General features: G+C 42.3%; 1 protein-coding gene across 1 annotated transcript in view; it reads right to left on the bottom strand.

The window, feature by feature from the left end:
- The window catches only part of IPO8 (importin 8), an 87,231-nt gene that overhangs the window by 69,830 nt on the left and 516 nt on the right, over positions 1-16,885 (bottom strand). The window contains exon 2 of the mRNA XM_004700002.3: positions 5,149-5,230. Within this exon, the coding sequence (XP_004700059.1) occupies positions 5,149-5,230 (82 nt within the window). The remainder of the gene's footprint in view (positions 1-5,148; positions 5,231-16,885) is intronic.

Raw genomic sequence — 16,885 nt, forward strand, 5'->3', positions numbered from 1 at the left:
ATGTCGGGGATGTCCCATGGAGACGTGGTCTCGGTGGACTCGAGTAAAAATTGTCTCAGAACCTCTGCAGACATAGGAAGAAGCGAAAGAGGATCGTCAGTCGGTGAAAATTTCTGTGTGAGCTATCCAAATTTACAGAAGCAAACTAACGTCTCTTTGAGTGAGTATGAATTAGGTGAAAAACTTTAAAAACAAATTAAGAAGCAGGGAGTGGTTTATTATCTAAGGCCTCCACTTCTAAACAAAGCCTCATGACCAACTCCTTTAAGTCCCAGGGGGACTTCAGCCTCCAAAGACCCAGCAGCGATAATGCATTTGAGAGGAATTCATTTCTAAAAACAAATGTGAGGCTATTACGCACGTTGCAAAGCACCCGTGTGGAGAGAAGTAGCAGCACATGAAAATTCAGAAAGCAATCTTGAGAGAGAATGTTCTGTTGTAGAAATACCAGACATTCTCAAAAGGAGTGCCAGCAATACCCTGCGGCACAGGCTTGGTATGGAACCAGAGCACAGTCTGTGATGCTGTAAACTTACCTAGCAAAGAAAAGGGTCAAAAGGGTAATTTAGCCAAAATACTCAAGGTATTCAAATTGTTGCTGGAGTTTTTAATCAAAATTATGAAGGGGAAATTAAAACTGTAATTAAAACAGAAATTTCCTGGTTTATAAAAAAAGGGATATTCCGCAATCGGTAAAACAGACACCACGTGGGAAACAGCTTCTGAGGAATCTGACTTCATAGGTCATGGAGTATTCTGGGATGCTGCTATGGTCAAGCAGAAGCGTCCCCACATGGAATTAGTAATTGAAGGAATTTTCTGGATGTTTAGACTCAAGGGCTAAACTGTCATGAACCATCTACAATGGCCCAAGGCCATTTTCCCCCGAAAGTAAGACCTACTCACAGTTTTGCCTCTCGCTGAAAGATAAGGAAGGCATCCCCCCGAAAATAAGACCTCCCCGAAAATAAGGGTTTGGATTATTATGATGAGGTTCCAGAAGATGATGATGACAGTCACTCAATAAATGAGTAAATGTACCATAGATTGTTGCACATGGAAATAATGGTAGTAACAAGCAATTCTTGATACTGTAGGATTCACAGTTTGTCTGGTTATGCTGATTTGTGATGACTACTACTACCGTACCGTATACAGGTAATAAATTTCCTTTTTTGTTGTTCAACAATAAATGTGTACCGTATTCTTCTTCATGGAAAAATAAGACATCCCCTGAAGAGAAGACCTAGCGCATGTTTGGGAGCAAAAATTAATATAAGACAGTCTTATTTTCGGGGAAACAGGAAAATTTCATCATGGCCTCCTGATTTCAATATAGAGGAGATAGGAGAAGTCAACCAGGAAAAAATATGTCAGAGTCATAAAATCCAACAGAGTACAGAGCCTGAAAGTCAGGTTCAATTAAGCTTGTTTTTACACTCACTACCCCTGATTTCAACATAAGGAAAACAGGATCTAAAGGGGGAGGCCTCGGGAAAAAGAAATGAACAAGGAGATCCTCATCAATTGTAACTGTTAAGAATTTAAAAACGTACATCTTTTAATCAGGACTACTGTCTTAAGGCCTACACCCATTAAACTGTCCTGGAAGTCCAAGGGCCTGAAAGGGGTGGACCAGTGGCTTTGCATGCGTGAGTTCAAGAGCTGCCAGGATAATGTCTTACTGAAGAAACGCTCACTCTTGAGATTCCCGTATTTGTAATTAAGGAGAAATCTGGTAACTGGTGTGTGCTCATAGATTTTAGAGCCATGAATTCAATTATAAAGCTGTTGGGGACCCTTCAATCAGGCCTACCCTTCCCTAGTTTGATCCCAAGAGGGTGGTCCTTAATAGTCATACATTTGAAAGACTGTTTTTACACTCTCCACTTAGATCCTGCTGACCGTGATAAATTCGCTTTCATCGTCCCCAAGTTAGACAATAGGGCCCCAATGAAGATTTCAAAAGAGAAACTTAGCTCAGGGCATGATGAAAAGTGCCACAATGTGTAAGTTTTTATAGGTAAGGTTCTAGAACCAGTCACAGAGGTTTTTTCCAAAGCATACATCATCCACTACATGGATAGTATCACAGGAGCAGCACCTAATAGTGAAATGCAACAAGCTTATATTCATACCAGAGAGACTATCTCTCAGACAGGAGTAGTATTTGCTCCTGATAAAATTCAGACAACCAGCCCTTATACATCTCTAGGGACAATAGTAGATCAGATGACTATTACACCACAAAAACTTGGAATTAGAGAGAAAACCATCTAAAAACATTAAATAATTTTCAAAAGCTACTAGGAGATATAAATTGGATAAGACTCTTGCTGGGGAATCCCCACAGAAGAGCTCAAAAACACTTGTTTCTGACACAGTAAATCGGGACCCATACACAAACAGGACCATAGGGCCGGGCCCCACTACAAGACACGACGTCCTTCACTGACCCATAGCGCTACGGGGGACAACACTGGGGACACAGTGAGGTAAATGTACCCAATCTGACCCCATCACACCGAGACAAAACACTAAGGGCGTGCAACAGAACAGCAAGGGGAGCAGAGCAAGGAAGTCCCCAGGGAATACCAAAAATAGACTTTGGAGCCAGAATGTGGCACCCCATTAGATTCAACCAGAAAAAAACTCCTAAAGGTCAACAAACAGACCTTGAACTATTTCCAGGATTTTCTTTTTTTTGGTCATTTTTTGTTTTCTTTTGTTGCTTTGTTTTTGCTCTGTCTTGTTTTTTTGCATATTATCTCTGCAGGTCTATCTAAAGATGGGCGAGATAAACAATCTGGAGGAGAAAATGAGACCAATGGTTCCAGGGGGACATTGGAGAGGGGGAGGCAGAGGAAAGGAGTGGGTGCTAACAAATCCAGGGACAGGGGAATAACAAGTGATCTAAAATTGATGGCAAGCAGGGTGTAGAAGGCTTGGTAGGGCTTGATCAAGGGCAATGTAACCAAGAGGAATTACTGAAACCCCAATGAAGGCTGAACATGATAGTGGGGCATGAGGAAAGTAAAAGGAAATAGAGGAAAGTAAAAGGAAATAGAGGAAAGAACTAAGAAGCAAAGGGCATTTATAGAGGTCTAAATACAGGCGGGTACATATGTAAATATATTTATATATGATGATGGGGAAATAGATCTATATGTATATGTTTATAGGTTTAGTATTAAGGTAGTAGATGGACATTGGGCCTCCACTCAAATACTCCCTCAATGCAAGAACGGTTTGTTCTATTAACCTGGCATTCAGTGATGCTCACCTTCCCGACACGATGCTGAAGACAAAGCAGGTGCATAAGCAAATGTGAAGAAAGCTGATAGTGCCCAACTATCAAAAGATATAGCGTCTGGGGTCTTAAAGGCTGGAAGATAAACAAGCGGCCATCTTGCTCAGAAGTAGCAAAGCCCACATGGAAGAAACACCCCAGATGGAGAGCAAATGTTTTGAGAATGATGAGGGCAATGAATGTACAAATGTACTTTACACAATTGATGTATGTATGGATTGTGATAAGAGTTGTATGAGCCCCTAATAAAACGATTTAAAAAAAAAGGAAGAAACGCCCCAGCCTGTGTGATCAAAGGGTGTCCATAGGATCAGGTATCAGATATCAAAGACCCAGAAGAAAAGACCGTATCATTGTGAATGAGGAGGAGTGCGGAGTGGAGACAGGCAATTGAACATCCCCTTCCAAAAGGGTTACAAGGAATAGAAGAGCCAGTCAGGGTGCAGTATAGCACCAATGAAACACACAACTTTCCTCTAGTTCTTTAATGCTTCCTCTCCCCAACTCTCGTGACCCCAATTCTACCTTACAAATCTGGATGGACCAGAGCATGTACACTGGTACAGATCAGAGCTGGAAACACAGGGAATCCAGGACAGACAAACTCCTCAGGACCAATATTGAGAGTAGCAATGTCAGGAGGGGAAGGGGAAAGTAGGCAGAGAAAGGGGAAACCGATCACAATGATCTACCTGTAACCCTCTCCCAGGGGGATGGACAACAGAAAAGTGGGTGAAGGAAGACATCAGTGTTAAGACATGAAAAAATTATGATTTATAAATTATCAAGGGTTAATGAGGGAGGGAGGGAGGGAGGGAGGAAAAATGAGGAGCTGATACCAAGGGCTCAAGTAGAAAGAACATGTTTTGAAAATGATGATGGCAACAAACATACATGTGCTTGACACAATGGATGGATATGTGAATTCTGATGAGTTATACGAGCCCCCAATAAAATTATTTAAATTTAAAAAAGGGGAGACCCCTATCTAAATAGTCCTAGAGTTCACCCCTGAGGCTTGCTGCAAATTAGACTATAGAGTACATGAGCCAGGGAAATTTATTGCATTGATCTGTTTAAAAGTATTCACCTCGTCATTTCTCACACAACTATCACCCTCACTGCCACGCTAGCACCAAAGGAGAAGCCTCCAGAGTGGCAACACCTGGGCAAGACAGGCCCAGTCATTTGGCCTCATTGGGAACAAAAGCTCAGCTGATTACCAAAGGTCAGGATCGCTGAAGACAACTGAGTGGGTATGATACATCAATCATAATTTTGCCTTATACCCCAGCTCAGGAAAAACCTTTTGGAATTTTCCACAGGTTTTTGGATAGCATTAACTGAATGTTGCGGATTCTTCTACAGACTGTAAATTGTGGCTGGAACAATGGGCTCAAGCAGAGACACAATTGTGAGGATGACAAAGCAGTCGGCAATGTTTCCTTCTGTTGTGCATCGGGGTCAGTATGGGTCAGTATCAACTTGATGGCACCTAGCAACAACAGGCTACCAACAATCATAGGAAATTAGGGGGATTACGCTATTAAAATTAGGAAAACAGTCCCAAAGTTAGAGGCAAGGAATTGATGGGGGAAATGGAGAAGAGAGAAAAAGCTAGGGGATATCTGAGAATACAAGGACTACCTAAATTGGGGGAGGGGGGAGGGGGCACGGGCGGAGTGAACTCTTAAGCAATTAGAAAAACAATATACATTGTCCCTAGTTTTTCCACACACACAAAAAAAATCACAGATATTTAAAATAAAGTTCTTATCCTTCTTTTATCTGTAAATAAATCTATAAAGAATTTTTTTTTCTTTAAAAACCCAACTCACCTGCCTGGCGTACAGGGAATTCCACATGGTCAGAGACTATAATCCGAAGTAAACTGGGGGCAAAATTGATAATCTTGTAGGACTGAAATTAAAAAGAAATATTTTTGGAATAGGGTAATATAAATGAACTATTACTGAATACCTTACTGCCTTATTCATTATTTTATTAAATCTTTAAAGTAAGAGAAACTCTCTAAGGCAAAATGAAAATTACTAAAATATACCCAAGTCAAAAAAAAAAACTCTGAAAAACTTCTTAGAAATTCAATTAAAAGGATACATGCTTCTTTAGTTCACATATACTGCCAACATGTTCTCTTAAAGGAAGGTGCCAGCTTATATTCCCAACAGCAATATATAGAAATGTCCATATGTTCAAACAGATATTATCATTCCTTCAAAATGTTAAAACTTCATCCATTGTCTTTTGTCTATTAATATTTTTAAATTATATTTTATCTCAAGAGTCAAGGAATTATTTTCATGTTTGCAGGTTATTTGGAAGCTTACGCCAATTTCTTGGTTCCTTTATTCTTTTGTAACTGAAGTTATCTGACATCTTTTACATATAGAAAATATGAAAACAGACCGCAGAAAACAGATTCAACATAGGAAAAATAAAAGATGGTGGTTAAATAAATCGTTGTGCATGAGAGATGGAGGGAACCAGTCCACACAAGCAGAGGAGCTCAGGAGACTGTCACCAAGCTGTTGCCTTCTGTTGTGCCATGTTGTAAGCCTGGCAATGTCCGAGTGAGTCTGTCATGGTAAATTACAGCTCTACCCTTCACCTAGGTCATTTCATCCTACAGATGTGCCTACTCCTGAGTGTGCTGTGGGGACCTTAGGAGAGAAAAAAAGACACACAAGGCAGCCCTTCCTTCTGACCAGATTCCTTCCAGACGTCTAGTCTATAAACCAGATTACAGCCCTGCCAGATACTAAACTTTGGTAAACCTTGTTTCCCAGAGCTAACTCCTGGACTTGACCACGGACATTCTCAGAAAAGAGTTGTGATTCTCAGTGCAGCTAAAGCCAATGACCCAGAAAGTCTGTTCACCTTACTTTCTCGTGAGAGCCTGAATCTATGAGTATGGTGCCATCCCTTTCAATACAGAGCTGGTTTTGTTTATAACATTCCATTTTTTTAATTACTCATATTCACTTATGTATATAAATGGTTTTAATAACAATAAAAATTTGGTTTAAATTAATTTGGAGAAAAACTGGTATTTTTAACCCTTTTGTGGCCTATGGGACATATATCACCCACCGAACCTATTTAAAGAGCTCTGATGGTACAGTGGGGGCCTGGGGGTTTCACTGTTGGTCAACAGTTCGAAATCTCTAGGCCCTGCTCAGGAGAAAGACCAAGTTTTCTGCTCCAGTAAAGGAGACTCCTTGTCCTATAGGGTCACTATGAGTTGGAATCAACTTAATGACATGAGGTTTGGGGGTAGTTTTGGTGTGGGAGGGGGTTTCTTTTGAGGGGACAGGGAGTTGGTCATACAGTGAGTTACACTACACATCGGACAGCTGCTAACTGGAAGGCCAGAGGTTCAAATTCACCAGCTACTCCACAGGAGAAAAATGAGGCCGTCTGTTCCAATACTGTTTTAAAGTCTCAGAAACCCAAAGGGCAGTTCTACAATGAGTCGGAATCTGAATTTATATTATTATAAATAATATTATTTATTAAAATTTTTAGCCTCAGGTTGCCTGAGAAGCTGTTATCCCAGCTGTAGATCTGCATAACTGTGAAACTGAGAAAACAGGCCTCACACTGCCAATCCTACCATCAGAGTTCATTTGTGACATACTGTCCCACAGAATTATAAAAGACACTACTTCAAATTGTTTTCCTCGATTTCAACATGCCTTTCACTATTGAAAACACATGGTGCGAATAAAAAAATTCAAAGTTCTAAATCATTAAGTGTAAAAATGATGATATGATCTGTAAATCCCCAGCAAACTCTCAATAGAAAGTTTTAAGTTTTTTTTAAATTAAAAACCTGAAAATAGTTTGGTCATCAAAGAGTTAAAATATTGATCCTATCCCTATTCAAGAATAATGTGCTTTCCAAATCTATGTCCTTCAGTAAAATATTTATGTTGTTATTATTTTTCCTTTTATTTTATTAACATAAAATATGTTATTATTGTTCCTTTTATTCTATAAACTCTTCAGACTCATATCTCCTGTGCAAAAGTGCTGTTTTAAATATAGAATTAAAAGATAATGGGATTTTTCCATGAGCTCTTTGAGGTCTCCTCATATATAAGGTAAAATTTAGCCATAGTTTTACCAATAATTTTAAAGTAGATTTTAAGAAGGCATATTTTATCAGTAGATAGATTAAATTTCTATTCTCTACATGCTCTATATTTACATTATTATAAATTATCTCATGCTTATGACTGTTTAGATACTGAAAATTCTCATAGTAAAAAGCCTTAACATAGTTTATTTGTAAGCATGATGATTGACTTGTTACCTTTCAAAAATGTTATCACACATAAATATAATCTTTACACTTAGACTAATACTACATTTTTAGTTATTGGGAAGACTACTCCGACTTCGATTTCTGCTTCAGTACTGTTCCCAGGGTTCCCATTCTAGAACTATTTGCAACCCTTTGCAGCTGTTTGCCATTTCAAAAAACTTCTGAGAGCTGTAGCTTCGCCTTTCAGTCTTGATTCAATTTATGTTCAATTGGCCAGTTAAAACATTCCAAAATAAATTCATACATGGTCTGTGTCTTTACTCACAAATATTTACCTCGCAGCTTCGTTCCACCTTGGGCTTCAAGTTTCTAAGCCACCCTCCCCCACTACACACACAAAAATTATGAGTAATTTCCCAAAGAAATTATCTCTGAAGTTTTCCGAATAAATGTTTACTTGTTTACATTCTCCATTCTCCGTGAATTCGTATAAAACAAAACCATTCTCCCATTCTCCGCCTCACGGCCCCGACCACATGAACCTTTCTAGTTCTCCAACATGCTGCATGCAGGGCCTTTTGTGAGCTTGCTGCGCCTTCTGTTGCCCTCTGAATTTTTCACAACATCCAGGTTTCTGGTTCACTGTCATTCTTCAGGGAATGACCACCGTATTTGTACAGCCCAATACTTCAAGCACTTATGAAGAAAAATTTTATTATGTACTTATCTGTATGTTCCACTAAGGCACCCTGCTGGCACAAGAGCTAAGCTGTTAGCAGTTCAAACACACCAAGCACTCTGGGAGAAAAATATTTGAATATTTGCTACCATAAAGATTACAACTTACAAGACCCTGTATAGGGTACTTCTTTATCACAGAGGGTTTGATAACCACTGCCGTTGAGTTGATTCTGACTTATAGCAGCCCTATAAAATGTTTACTGGAGTAGAGAGACTCACCTTTCTCCCATAGGATGGCTGGTGGGTTTGAACCATCAACAATCCAACACTTACCTGGCAGTGCTACCAAGACTCCTAGGGTTGATATATGTCAGAATCAATTCAACAGCACACAACCTGCTCCAATAGAACACAAGCTCTAAAAGAGCACAGTCTTGTACCAATGCTTAAAGTATAACTCAATAATTAGATCTGTTGTTCAGTTACATAAACTCTCAAGGCAATAATTCTGAAATGGTATCTTACAGATGCATGGAAAAGCTAAATAAGCAGCACAATCAATAAACTACTATTAGAAGTTATCATGGAAATTGTGGTCTCGGATGTGTTAGGTGGATATGGGATAGGGCAGAGTGAGGGTAGACAGATATGGACTAAAATACCATGAAGGAAAAATGAGTCTTAAAACCTGTCTTCCTCTTCTGCTGGCTCTCCTCCTATGTCCACTTCCATGACTTCCCCTGAACTTCGATGCTTAAAAACCAGAAACTAAGGTTAGGCTAACAGGAGCAAACAAGTATAACATATGTTGTAGTTACATAATCTGGTATCAACTGGAGACTATTAAGAGTGAAGGGGTGGAGGTTAGCCTCTCAATCAGGTCACAGGTTAATGACCTTATTTGGAGGTGCTACAGAGATAAATAGCTCACTGGAGGCCGGACCCACACTCTTTGCTACACATTCCTGTTGACAAATCACATGGAGCTACTCTGATGGAGCCAGAGCCCTGGAGCTGGAGGAGCCATGTGGAGACCGAAGCCACTGTTGAGATGCTTCCACCGCCACTGGATCCACAAGACTATCCACCCATTGGCCTATGGTCTTCCTGCCTTCATTGCATGTGCTGAATGAGTCTGAAGAGGAATTTATAGATTGATATCAGACGTATGGGCTAATATCAGACTTATGGACTTGATCTGGACTGGGCTGGGATGTTTTCTCAATATACAATAGCTCTTTTATATAAAACTCTTAGACACATATGAATGTCTCTGAATTTGTTTCTCTAGTCTACCCAGACTAACACAACATATCAAATATATGCTCCCCATCAACACTTCAAAGTAACATCTACCCTCTTGTAAGAGTAAGTGAGTAACAAGTAAAATTCCCTGTTCATAATATGTTTATGTACCATATATACTCGAGTATAAGCTGACCCGAATATCAGCCAAGGCACCTAATTTTACCACAAAAACTGCAGGAAAAATGTGCTAAAAAACTCGGCTTATACACGAGTATATATATAGGTAATTAAAATTGCAATTTTGCACAGAAACAGCTTTTACAAATAGCCATCACGAGACCAGTCACTGCCCTGCTACTGTTTGGTGATTCCTGTTGTTGTCAGGTACTGTTATTGTTGTTGTTGTTCTTGTCACGTGGCATGGAGTAGGTTCTAACTTATAGTCAACCCTATGTACAATGGAACAAGGCACTGCCTGACCTGTGCCATCCTCAAGATCATTATTATGTTTCGGCCTGTTGTTGCAGCTGCTGTTATCAATCCATCTCATTTAGAGGCTTCCTCTTTTTCACAGATCCTCTGCCTTACCAAGAATGACGAGCTTCTCCATGGACTAGTCCCTCCAGATGACATGTACATGAGGCAAAGTCTTGCCCTCCTCCCTTCTAAGGAGCATTCTGACTGCACTTCAGACCGATTTGTTTATTCTTCTTAGCAGTCCAAGGTAATATTAATATTTCTCACCAACACTAAAATTCTATTGTAGCAATCCTTTCCTGTTTCCTTATGCATACGAGGATGAATATACTGCAGACAGAGTGAAAGATTTAATGTGGCTCTTCAAGCCAAAGTCTCAAACTCCCACCAAATGACCTATTCCTGCAACTGTCTGGTAAGAAGTTTAAGAAAGACAGGTTTCACCTGTGAGTAATTGTGAACAGGAGTCCCTGGAATGTCATCCTGCTCAATATAAAATAAGCCCTTTCAGAAGCAGGAGGAGGCAGCTCATTACCAGCGAGAGCCAGAAATGTGTCTTCTGGACCAGAGATCTTTATGCAGTGAAACTCCTGGATCCTTAAGACAGTTGTGGGATCAGAAGAGCAGCAGCAGATCCAGGAGCCAGAGCACAGAGTGATGAACTTCCCAGCCTACTGAGCAAGCTAAGTGCTTTTGCACAAAGGCTGGCTTGTTGAATGGGAAGCCTCTGGGCACTTAATTGAAGGACCCCCAGAACTTAAGCTGAATGCCTTCTAGTTGAGCTTACAGCTAAGGGGTATGCCCTTTGGGTATCTATCTACTGGCAGCTCTAAAAGAACTTTATAATACGGTCTAATGAGTATCCTCCGCAGTTCTCACTTGCATTGAAGCCTGTATGACGTCCTTAATAAAGCCTTTAATCCTAAATTTTGTCTGAGTTGCTCACAGATCTCATCATGGAAGTATTACATTAACTTAACTCTCATCACAGGGTATTATTATTGTTGTTAAGTGCCGTCATGTCAGTTCCAACTCACAGCAACCCTATGTACAACCGAATGACACACCGCCAGGTCCTATGCCATCCTCACAATTGCTAGTTCTTTAGTCCAATGATGCAGCCACTGTCAAGCCCTCCTGTCAAAGGTCTTCCTCTTTTTCACTGCCCCTCCACTTGACCTAGCATGATGTTCTTCTCCAGGGACGGGTCCCTCCTGACATGTCCAAAGCATGTCAGAAGTCTTGCCATCCTTGCCTCTAAGGTGCATCCTGGCTGTACTTCTTCCAAGACAGATTTGTTTGTTCTTTTGACAGTCCATGGTACTTTTAAGATTCTTTGCCAGGACCACAATTCAAATGCACCGATTCTTCTTCAGTCTTCCTTACTTCCTTGCAATTTTCACAAGCATAGGAGGCAACTGAAAATACCATGGTTTGGGTCAGGTACATCTCAGTCCTCAAAGTAACCTCCTTACTTTTCAACACTAGAGATCTTGGGTAGCAGATTTCTGCAGTGCAATGCATCTTTTGCTCTCTTGACTGCTGCATCCATTAGCATTGATTGTGTTTCCAAGCAAAACAAAACCCTTGACAATTTCAAATTATTCTGCTTATTCTGATGTTACCTATTGGTCCAATTGTGAGAACTTTGGTTTTCTTTACCCTGAGTTGTAATCCATACAGAAAGCCATGATCCTTGATCTTCATTTCAGTCCTTCTCACTTTCAGCAAGCAAGGTTGTGTTCTGCATATCACAGGTTGTTCATAAGCCTTCCTCCAAACATGATGCTGCATTCTTCTTCAGATAATCCAGCTGCTCTGATGATTCGCTAAGCATACAGATTAAGTATGGTGAGAGGATACACCCGCTTAAAATGTTATATACCTCATTTGCATGTGAAAGTTGGACACTGAAAGAGGAAGACTCGAAAAGAATTGATGCCTTTGAGTATTTCTTAGAGACAAGGATGGAAAGATTTCATCTCGTGTACATTGAACATATTGTCAAGAGAGACTAGTCCCTGGAAAGGACATCATGCTTGGTAGAATAGACGGCCATGAAAAAGGGGAAACCCCTTGGTGGGGCAGACTGACACAGGACTCAAACATGAGGCCCCCCGTGTATGTCACTATTTATCTTGTTAAAAAATAAATCATTCCACAGAAGTCATCAATCTTGCAAAATCCTATCATTCAACGATGGTTCCACTTCTCTCATCAAGGTCATATATTCCAACTACTGATCCATATTTCTAACTAGGAAGAAGAGCCTAACTGGTGATGTAGCTTTGAAAGAAACTAAACAGTGAAACCTTTATGGGTAGCACAAAAACACTGATCTGATACAGTGCCAGAAGATGAGCCGCTCAGGAAAGAAGGCACCCCCAATACAAGTGAGGCAGAACTGCCTCCTAACAGGCAATGTGTACTGCATGTGTACCAATGTATATGTACCAATTTCACTACCATCGCATGGACTCTATTCAGAGCCACTCTATCTACAGCTTCCACGGCTATCAATCTTTAGGAGAACTGAAGGCTTTGCCTAAGGAGTAGCTAGCTGGTGGGGATCCTTGAAGTTCAATCAACTTCAACGATTTAGAGCCTCATTTGCTGATGTGGCACAAGTCAAGGTGAGAAAAAAATAGCTACACACGTACATTAGTAACTAAAACTTGAAATGTATGCAGTATTGGATCAAGGAAAATTGGGTGTTGTCAAAAATGATATGCAGTGCTTGATGATTGGTGTCTTATGCATTTCTGAGCTGAAATAAATTGGTGCTGACCATTCTGAACCAGACAATCATACAAAAAGCCCAAAATGACAAATTGAACAGTCACCTTCATTTTCAAAAAGAATATTTTGAGATCTATCCTGAAGTACAACACTGTCAGTGGCAGGACAACACCCAAAGGTTTATGCGAACGACCAGCTAATGCTACTGATTCAAATGTGTACACCAACCACTACGTGTGTCTTTTAAGCAGAATTTATAAGTAAGTCAAAGCAGGTACTTAGGCTACAAACCACAAAGTTGCCAATTCAAACCTAAGAGCTGCTCTGCAGGAGAAAGCTGCGAACATCTGCTCCCATAAAGATTTACAGTCTTGGAACCCTAAGTCACTATGAGTCAGAATCAATGCAGTGGCAGTGAGGGGTTTTGAGGTGGTTGTTGTTTGTGGGCTTTTTTTACTTATTGGTTTTAGTGCAAGAAAAGGCTAAAAGTCTTTCCCATAATTAAAAGGATGCACATGCAACAAGTAAAGTGATTGTGATGAAGAATTTGTTGGGAGTAGAGGGTTGGCTCTCAGGAGCATGGTGGCATAGTGGTTATGTATTGAACTGCTAACCCCAAGGTAAGCAGTTCAAAAACACCAGTCACTCCATGGGAGAAAGACGAGGCTTTCTACTCCCATAAAGGGTAACAGTCTCAAAAACTCACAGGGGCAGTTCTACTGTGAGTCGGAATCAACTTAAGGGCAGTGAGCAGTAGTAGTCGGGGTGGACTCACTGGAGTAGGGGAAGGGGGAAGGGGGCCAGCCATCCTGGCTGCTCCAGGAAAGATTTACAACCTTGGAAACTCTACCCAGGGTTACTGTGAGTTGGAAACAACTCAACAGCAGTGGGTTTGGCTGGTTTGGGTTTCAACCAAGAAAGGAGCCCTGGTGGCATAGTAGGTTGACAACTAGGCTAACACCAAAAGGACATCAGTTTGAATCAACTAGCTGTTCAGAGCTGCCAAATGAAGCCTATTCCTGGTAAAGATTTACAGCCTCAGAAACTCATGGGAATTCTACCCTGTTCAAGGTTGCTTTGAATTGGAACGGACTCCACAGCAGTTAGCTGGGGGGTGGGGAGTGGGGGTGCGGTGGGAGGGCTCCAGGCCTTTTCATTGATTTAAAAGTTGTGTGTACCACAATGCTTCCCCACTCCCCCCAACTACCATGACTCCAATTCTCTCTTACCAGTGGTACAGCTAAGAGCTCGAGACACAGAGAATCCAGAACAGATGAGAGGAGCAGCGCAGTACTAGGAAGGTAGAGAGCTTGGGGCGGGGGGTGACCCATCACGATGATTGGGTGGGGGGGGGTGACCCATCACGATGATTGCGGAGAGGCAGCAGCAAAGTGTGTGAAATGAGATAGCAGTCAGTGTAAAACATGAACAAAAATTTATAAATTATCAAGGGGGCATGTTGGGGGTGGGGAGCTGATGCTTGGGGCTCAAGTAGAAAGAAAATGTTTTGAAAAAGATGATGACAACATATGTAAAGATGTGTTTGACAAAATGGATGTATGGATGGATTGTGATAAGAGCTGTAAGAGCCCCCAATAAAATAATATTAAAATTTTAAAAAGTGTGTGTGTCTGCTGCATCCCTGTCTTCTCAGGGGTGGGAACATTGCTATCTGGGCCCACCTGCTCCCACTCTTCCCTCTGGCTCCCCACAAAGGGACCTAGGTGGGTCCCCACAAAGGGATCTCTTCCCTCGGGCTTCCCACAAAGGGCCTTAAAGAGGTCCATGCCCCATCTTCTGAACACCCATTCTACCTTACTAGCAGCAGCAGGTGTGATCCATGTGGGGTTTCTCTGCCTCAGTGTGTCCCCATCTATAACCCCATTCCTCCGTCCCTTTGTTAGTGTGGCCTAGGGGTACAGGAAGGCAGGAGGGACTCAGCCATCCCCCCCTTCCTGCATTGCTGGAGTTCGCAGGTGAGCTCAAGAAGGCCCAGGGTGCCTGTGGCTGCCACTTAGATGGTATGGGCCACACACCCCACGCTGTCTGCTTATACTCTAGGCCTCCATTTCCCCCTTCAAATGGGGCATTAATACCAAGGAACTCACCTTGCTCCCTTCTGCCACCACCACCCTGCCCCCAAGGTTCTGGATCCATCTTCCCTCTGTTCACAAACTACCTCTGATCAGCGTGTTGTTTTCAGACATCTGTCGTCCCTGCTGGTACAGTGCCGAATGGTCATCCTTCTCGCCCCCTCCCCCAGGATGCTTCCTCAAGGCAAAGGGGGCCAGGCCCAGCAGGCTGGGTTATTGACCAGCCCAGTCCCAGTCCCAAGGAGGGTGGGGCTTAGTCCTCGGAAGCGGCAGCAGAGTGAGGAGGGCACGTGTGGTACATGTTGACTGGGGAGGGGGTAAGACCGCCCTCTCCCCTTCTTCTGACAGGAAGGGGGAGCCATTCTATGTCCCCCCACCTGGGGGTCCCTTTCTGGTCTCCTATTTGCAGTTACTTGAAATATATATATATATCCTTTTTAAAAAGTTGGGTGTGCATCAAGGGACTGTGACTGTGATAAAGAATTTGTTTCGAGTGAGGATGGGGACAAGGTGCTCTGGTGGCACTGTGGGGTAAGTGCTGAGCTGTCTGCACGTCAAAACCACCAGACGGTCCTTAGGAATATGATGAAGCTATCTGCTCCTTGAAAGCAAAGATTCCCAATTTTGGGAACCCCATATACAGTTTGTAGGAGCCCTGATGACATAGTGGTTACACATTGGGCTGGGAACTGTAAGGTCAGCCCTTCCAAACCACCAGCTGCTCTGTGGGGAAAAAGACAGAGCTCTCTTCCCCAGTAAAGAGTTAGTCTCAGAACTCGGGGGTAGTTCTACCCTGACCAGTATGGTCGCTATGAGTCCACATTGACTGGATGCCAGTGACGTTTTTTTATCTGCAGTCAGAGAAGCTCTGGTGGCAGAGGGGCTTACACAGAGCTGGTAACCACAAAACCTGTGGTTCGAAACCACTAACCACCGTGCAGGAGAAAGATAAGGCTGTCTACTCTGGTACAGATTGAAGGTCTCATAAACCCAAAGGGGTACTTCTACTTTGTCCTATAGTCACTATGAGTTGGAATCAACTTAATGGGAGTTAATTTGCTTTTTATATGCAACCGGTATGAGTCCTAACTGACTTGGTAGCAGGGGGTTTAGCCTTTTGGGGTTTAGGAGTAGGGCTTAGGTCAATCGGTTCAAAATGAAGGCAAATGTACATTAAAGCAGGACTTCAATGATCACACACTTACTTTAACTGTGCGCAGCTGTTAAGAGTCTTGCCAATAACTCCATTTCATGCAGCGACCTTGAGTCTCCCCTTCCAGGGCTCCAACCTGTCCGATCCCGTTAGTGCCCGGCCACCCTGATGGTCAAAATCCCTGTTTTTCTTCATCAGCAGTGATAAAACTGGCTTTGTGGACTAGCAGGAATCATCGGCAAGTCGCACACGGGGAGACTGCCTGCCTGCATTTCTTTGCATTTACCACTACTCCTACCTCAAACAGGTGTTACCTATATCCTGGAGGTAGACTTTAACTCGTACCTTGTTAGGGGAAGGTTCAACATTCATTATGGAAGATAAAGCGGCAGAAAAATAAACTAGAGTTTGAGATTAAACTTTTGAAATACTGCAGGTAAGGCTGGACTTTGAATTCCACGACACCAAGTCAATGCTAGTTAAGAACAGTGGGGTGGCCGGGGAAAGTATTCCGTTTATTAGACTTTACATTTAGAAGTCTTACACACGCTAGCATTTAGAAGAAATTCCTCTAAACACCTATTACTGGATAGAGAGATTATAAAGCAAGCCATACGAACTATCCTTCCCAGAGCACTCTCCCGACAGCATGTCCCAGCGCTCCAGCACAACTCTGCTCGTCGGTGTCACACAGTCCTGCCGAGCCCGCAGCCGCAGGCGACGGGCAGTTTCCCAGCGTAACACCTAAAAAGGGCTGGGTCTGGAGAAAGGCTGCACTCCGATGGGATCTGCGGAGATTTTGTTGCCACCCGCGGTCCCGGCTTGGCAGGAAATCACACCCGAAAAACGCTCGTCAAGGTGGCAACTTGCAAAAAGCTGCTTTTCCCCGAGCAGGC

This window comes from Echinops telfairi, unplaced genomic scaffold, assembly GCF_000313985.2.
Source record: "Echinops telfairi isolate 266 unplaced genomic scaffold, ASM31398v2 ScPeMD7_21;HRSCAF=78, whole genome shotgun sequence".
Lineage (NCBI taxonomy): Eukaryota > Metazoa > Chordata > Mammalia > Afrosoricida > Tenrecidae > Echinops > Echinops telfairi.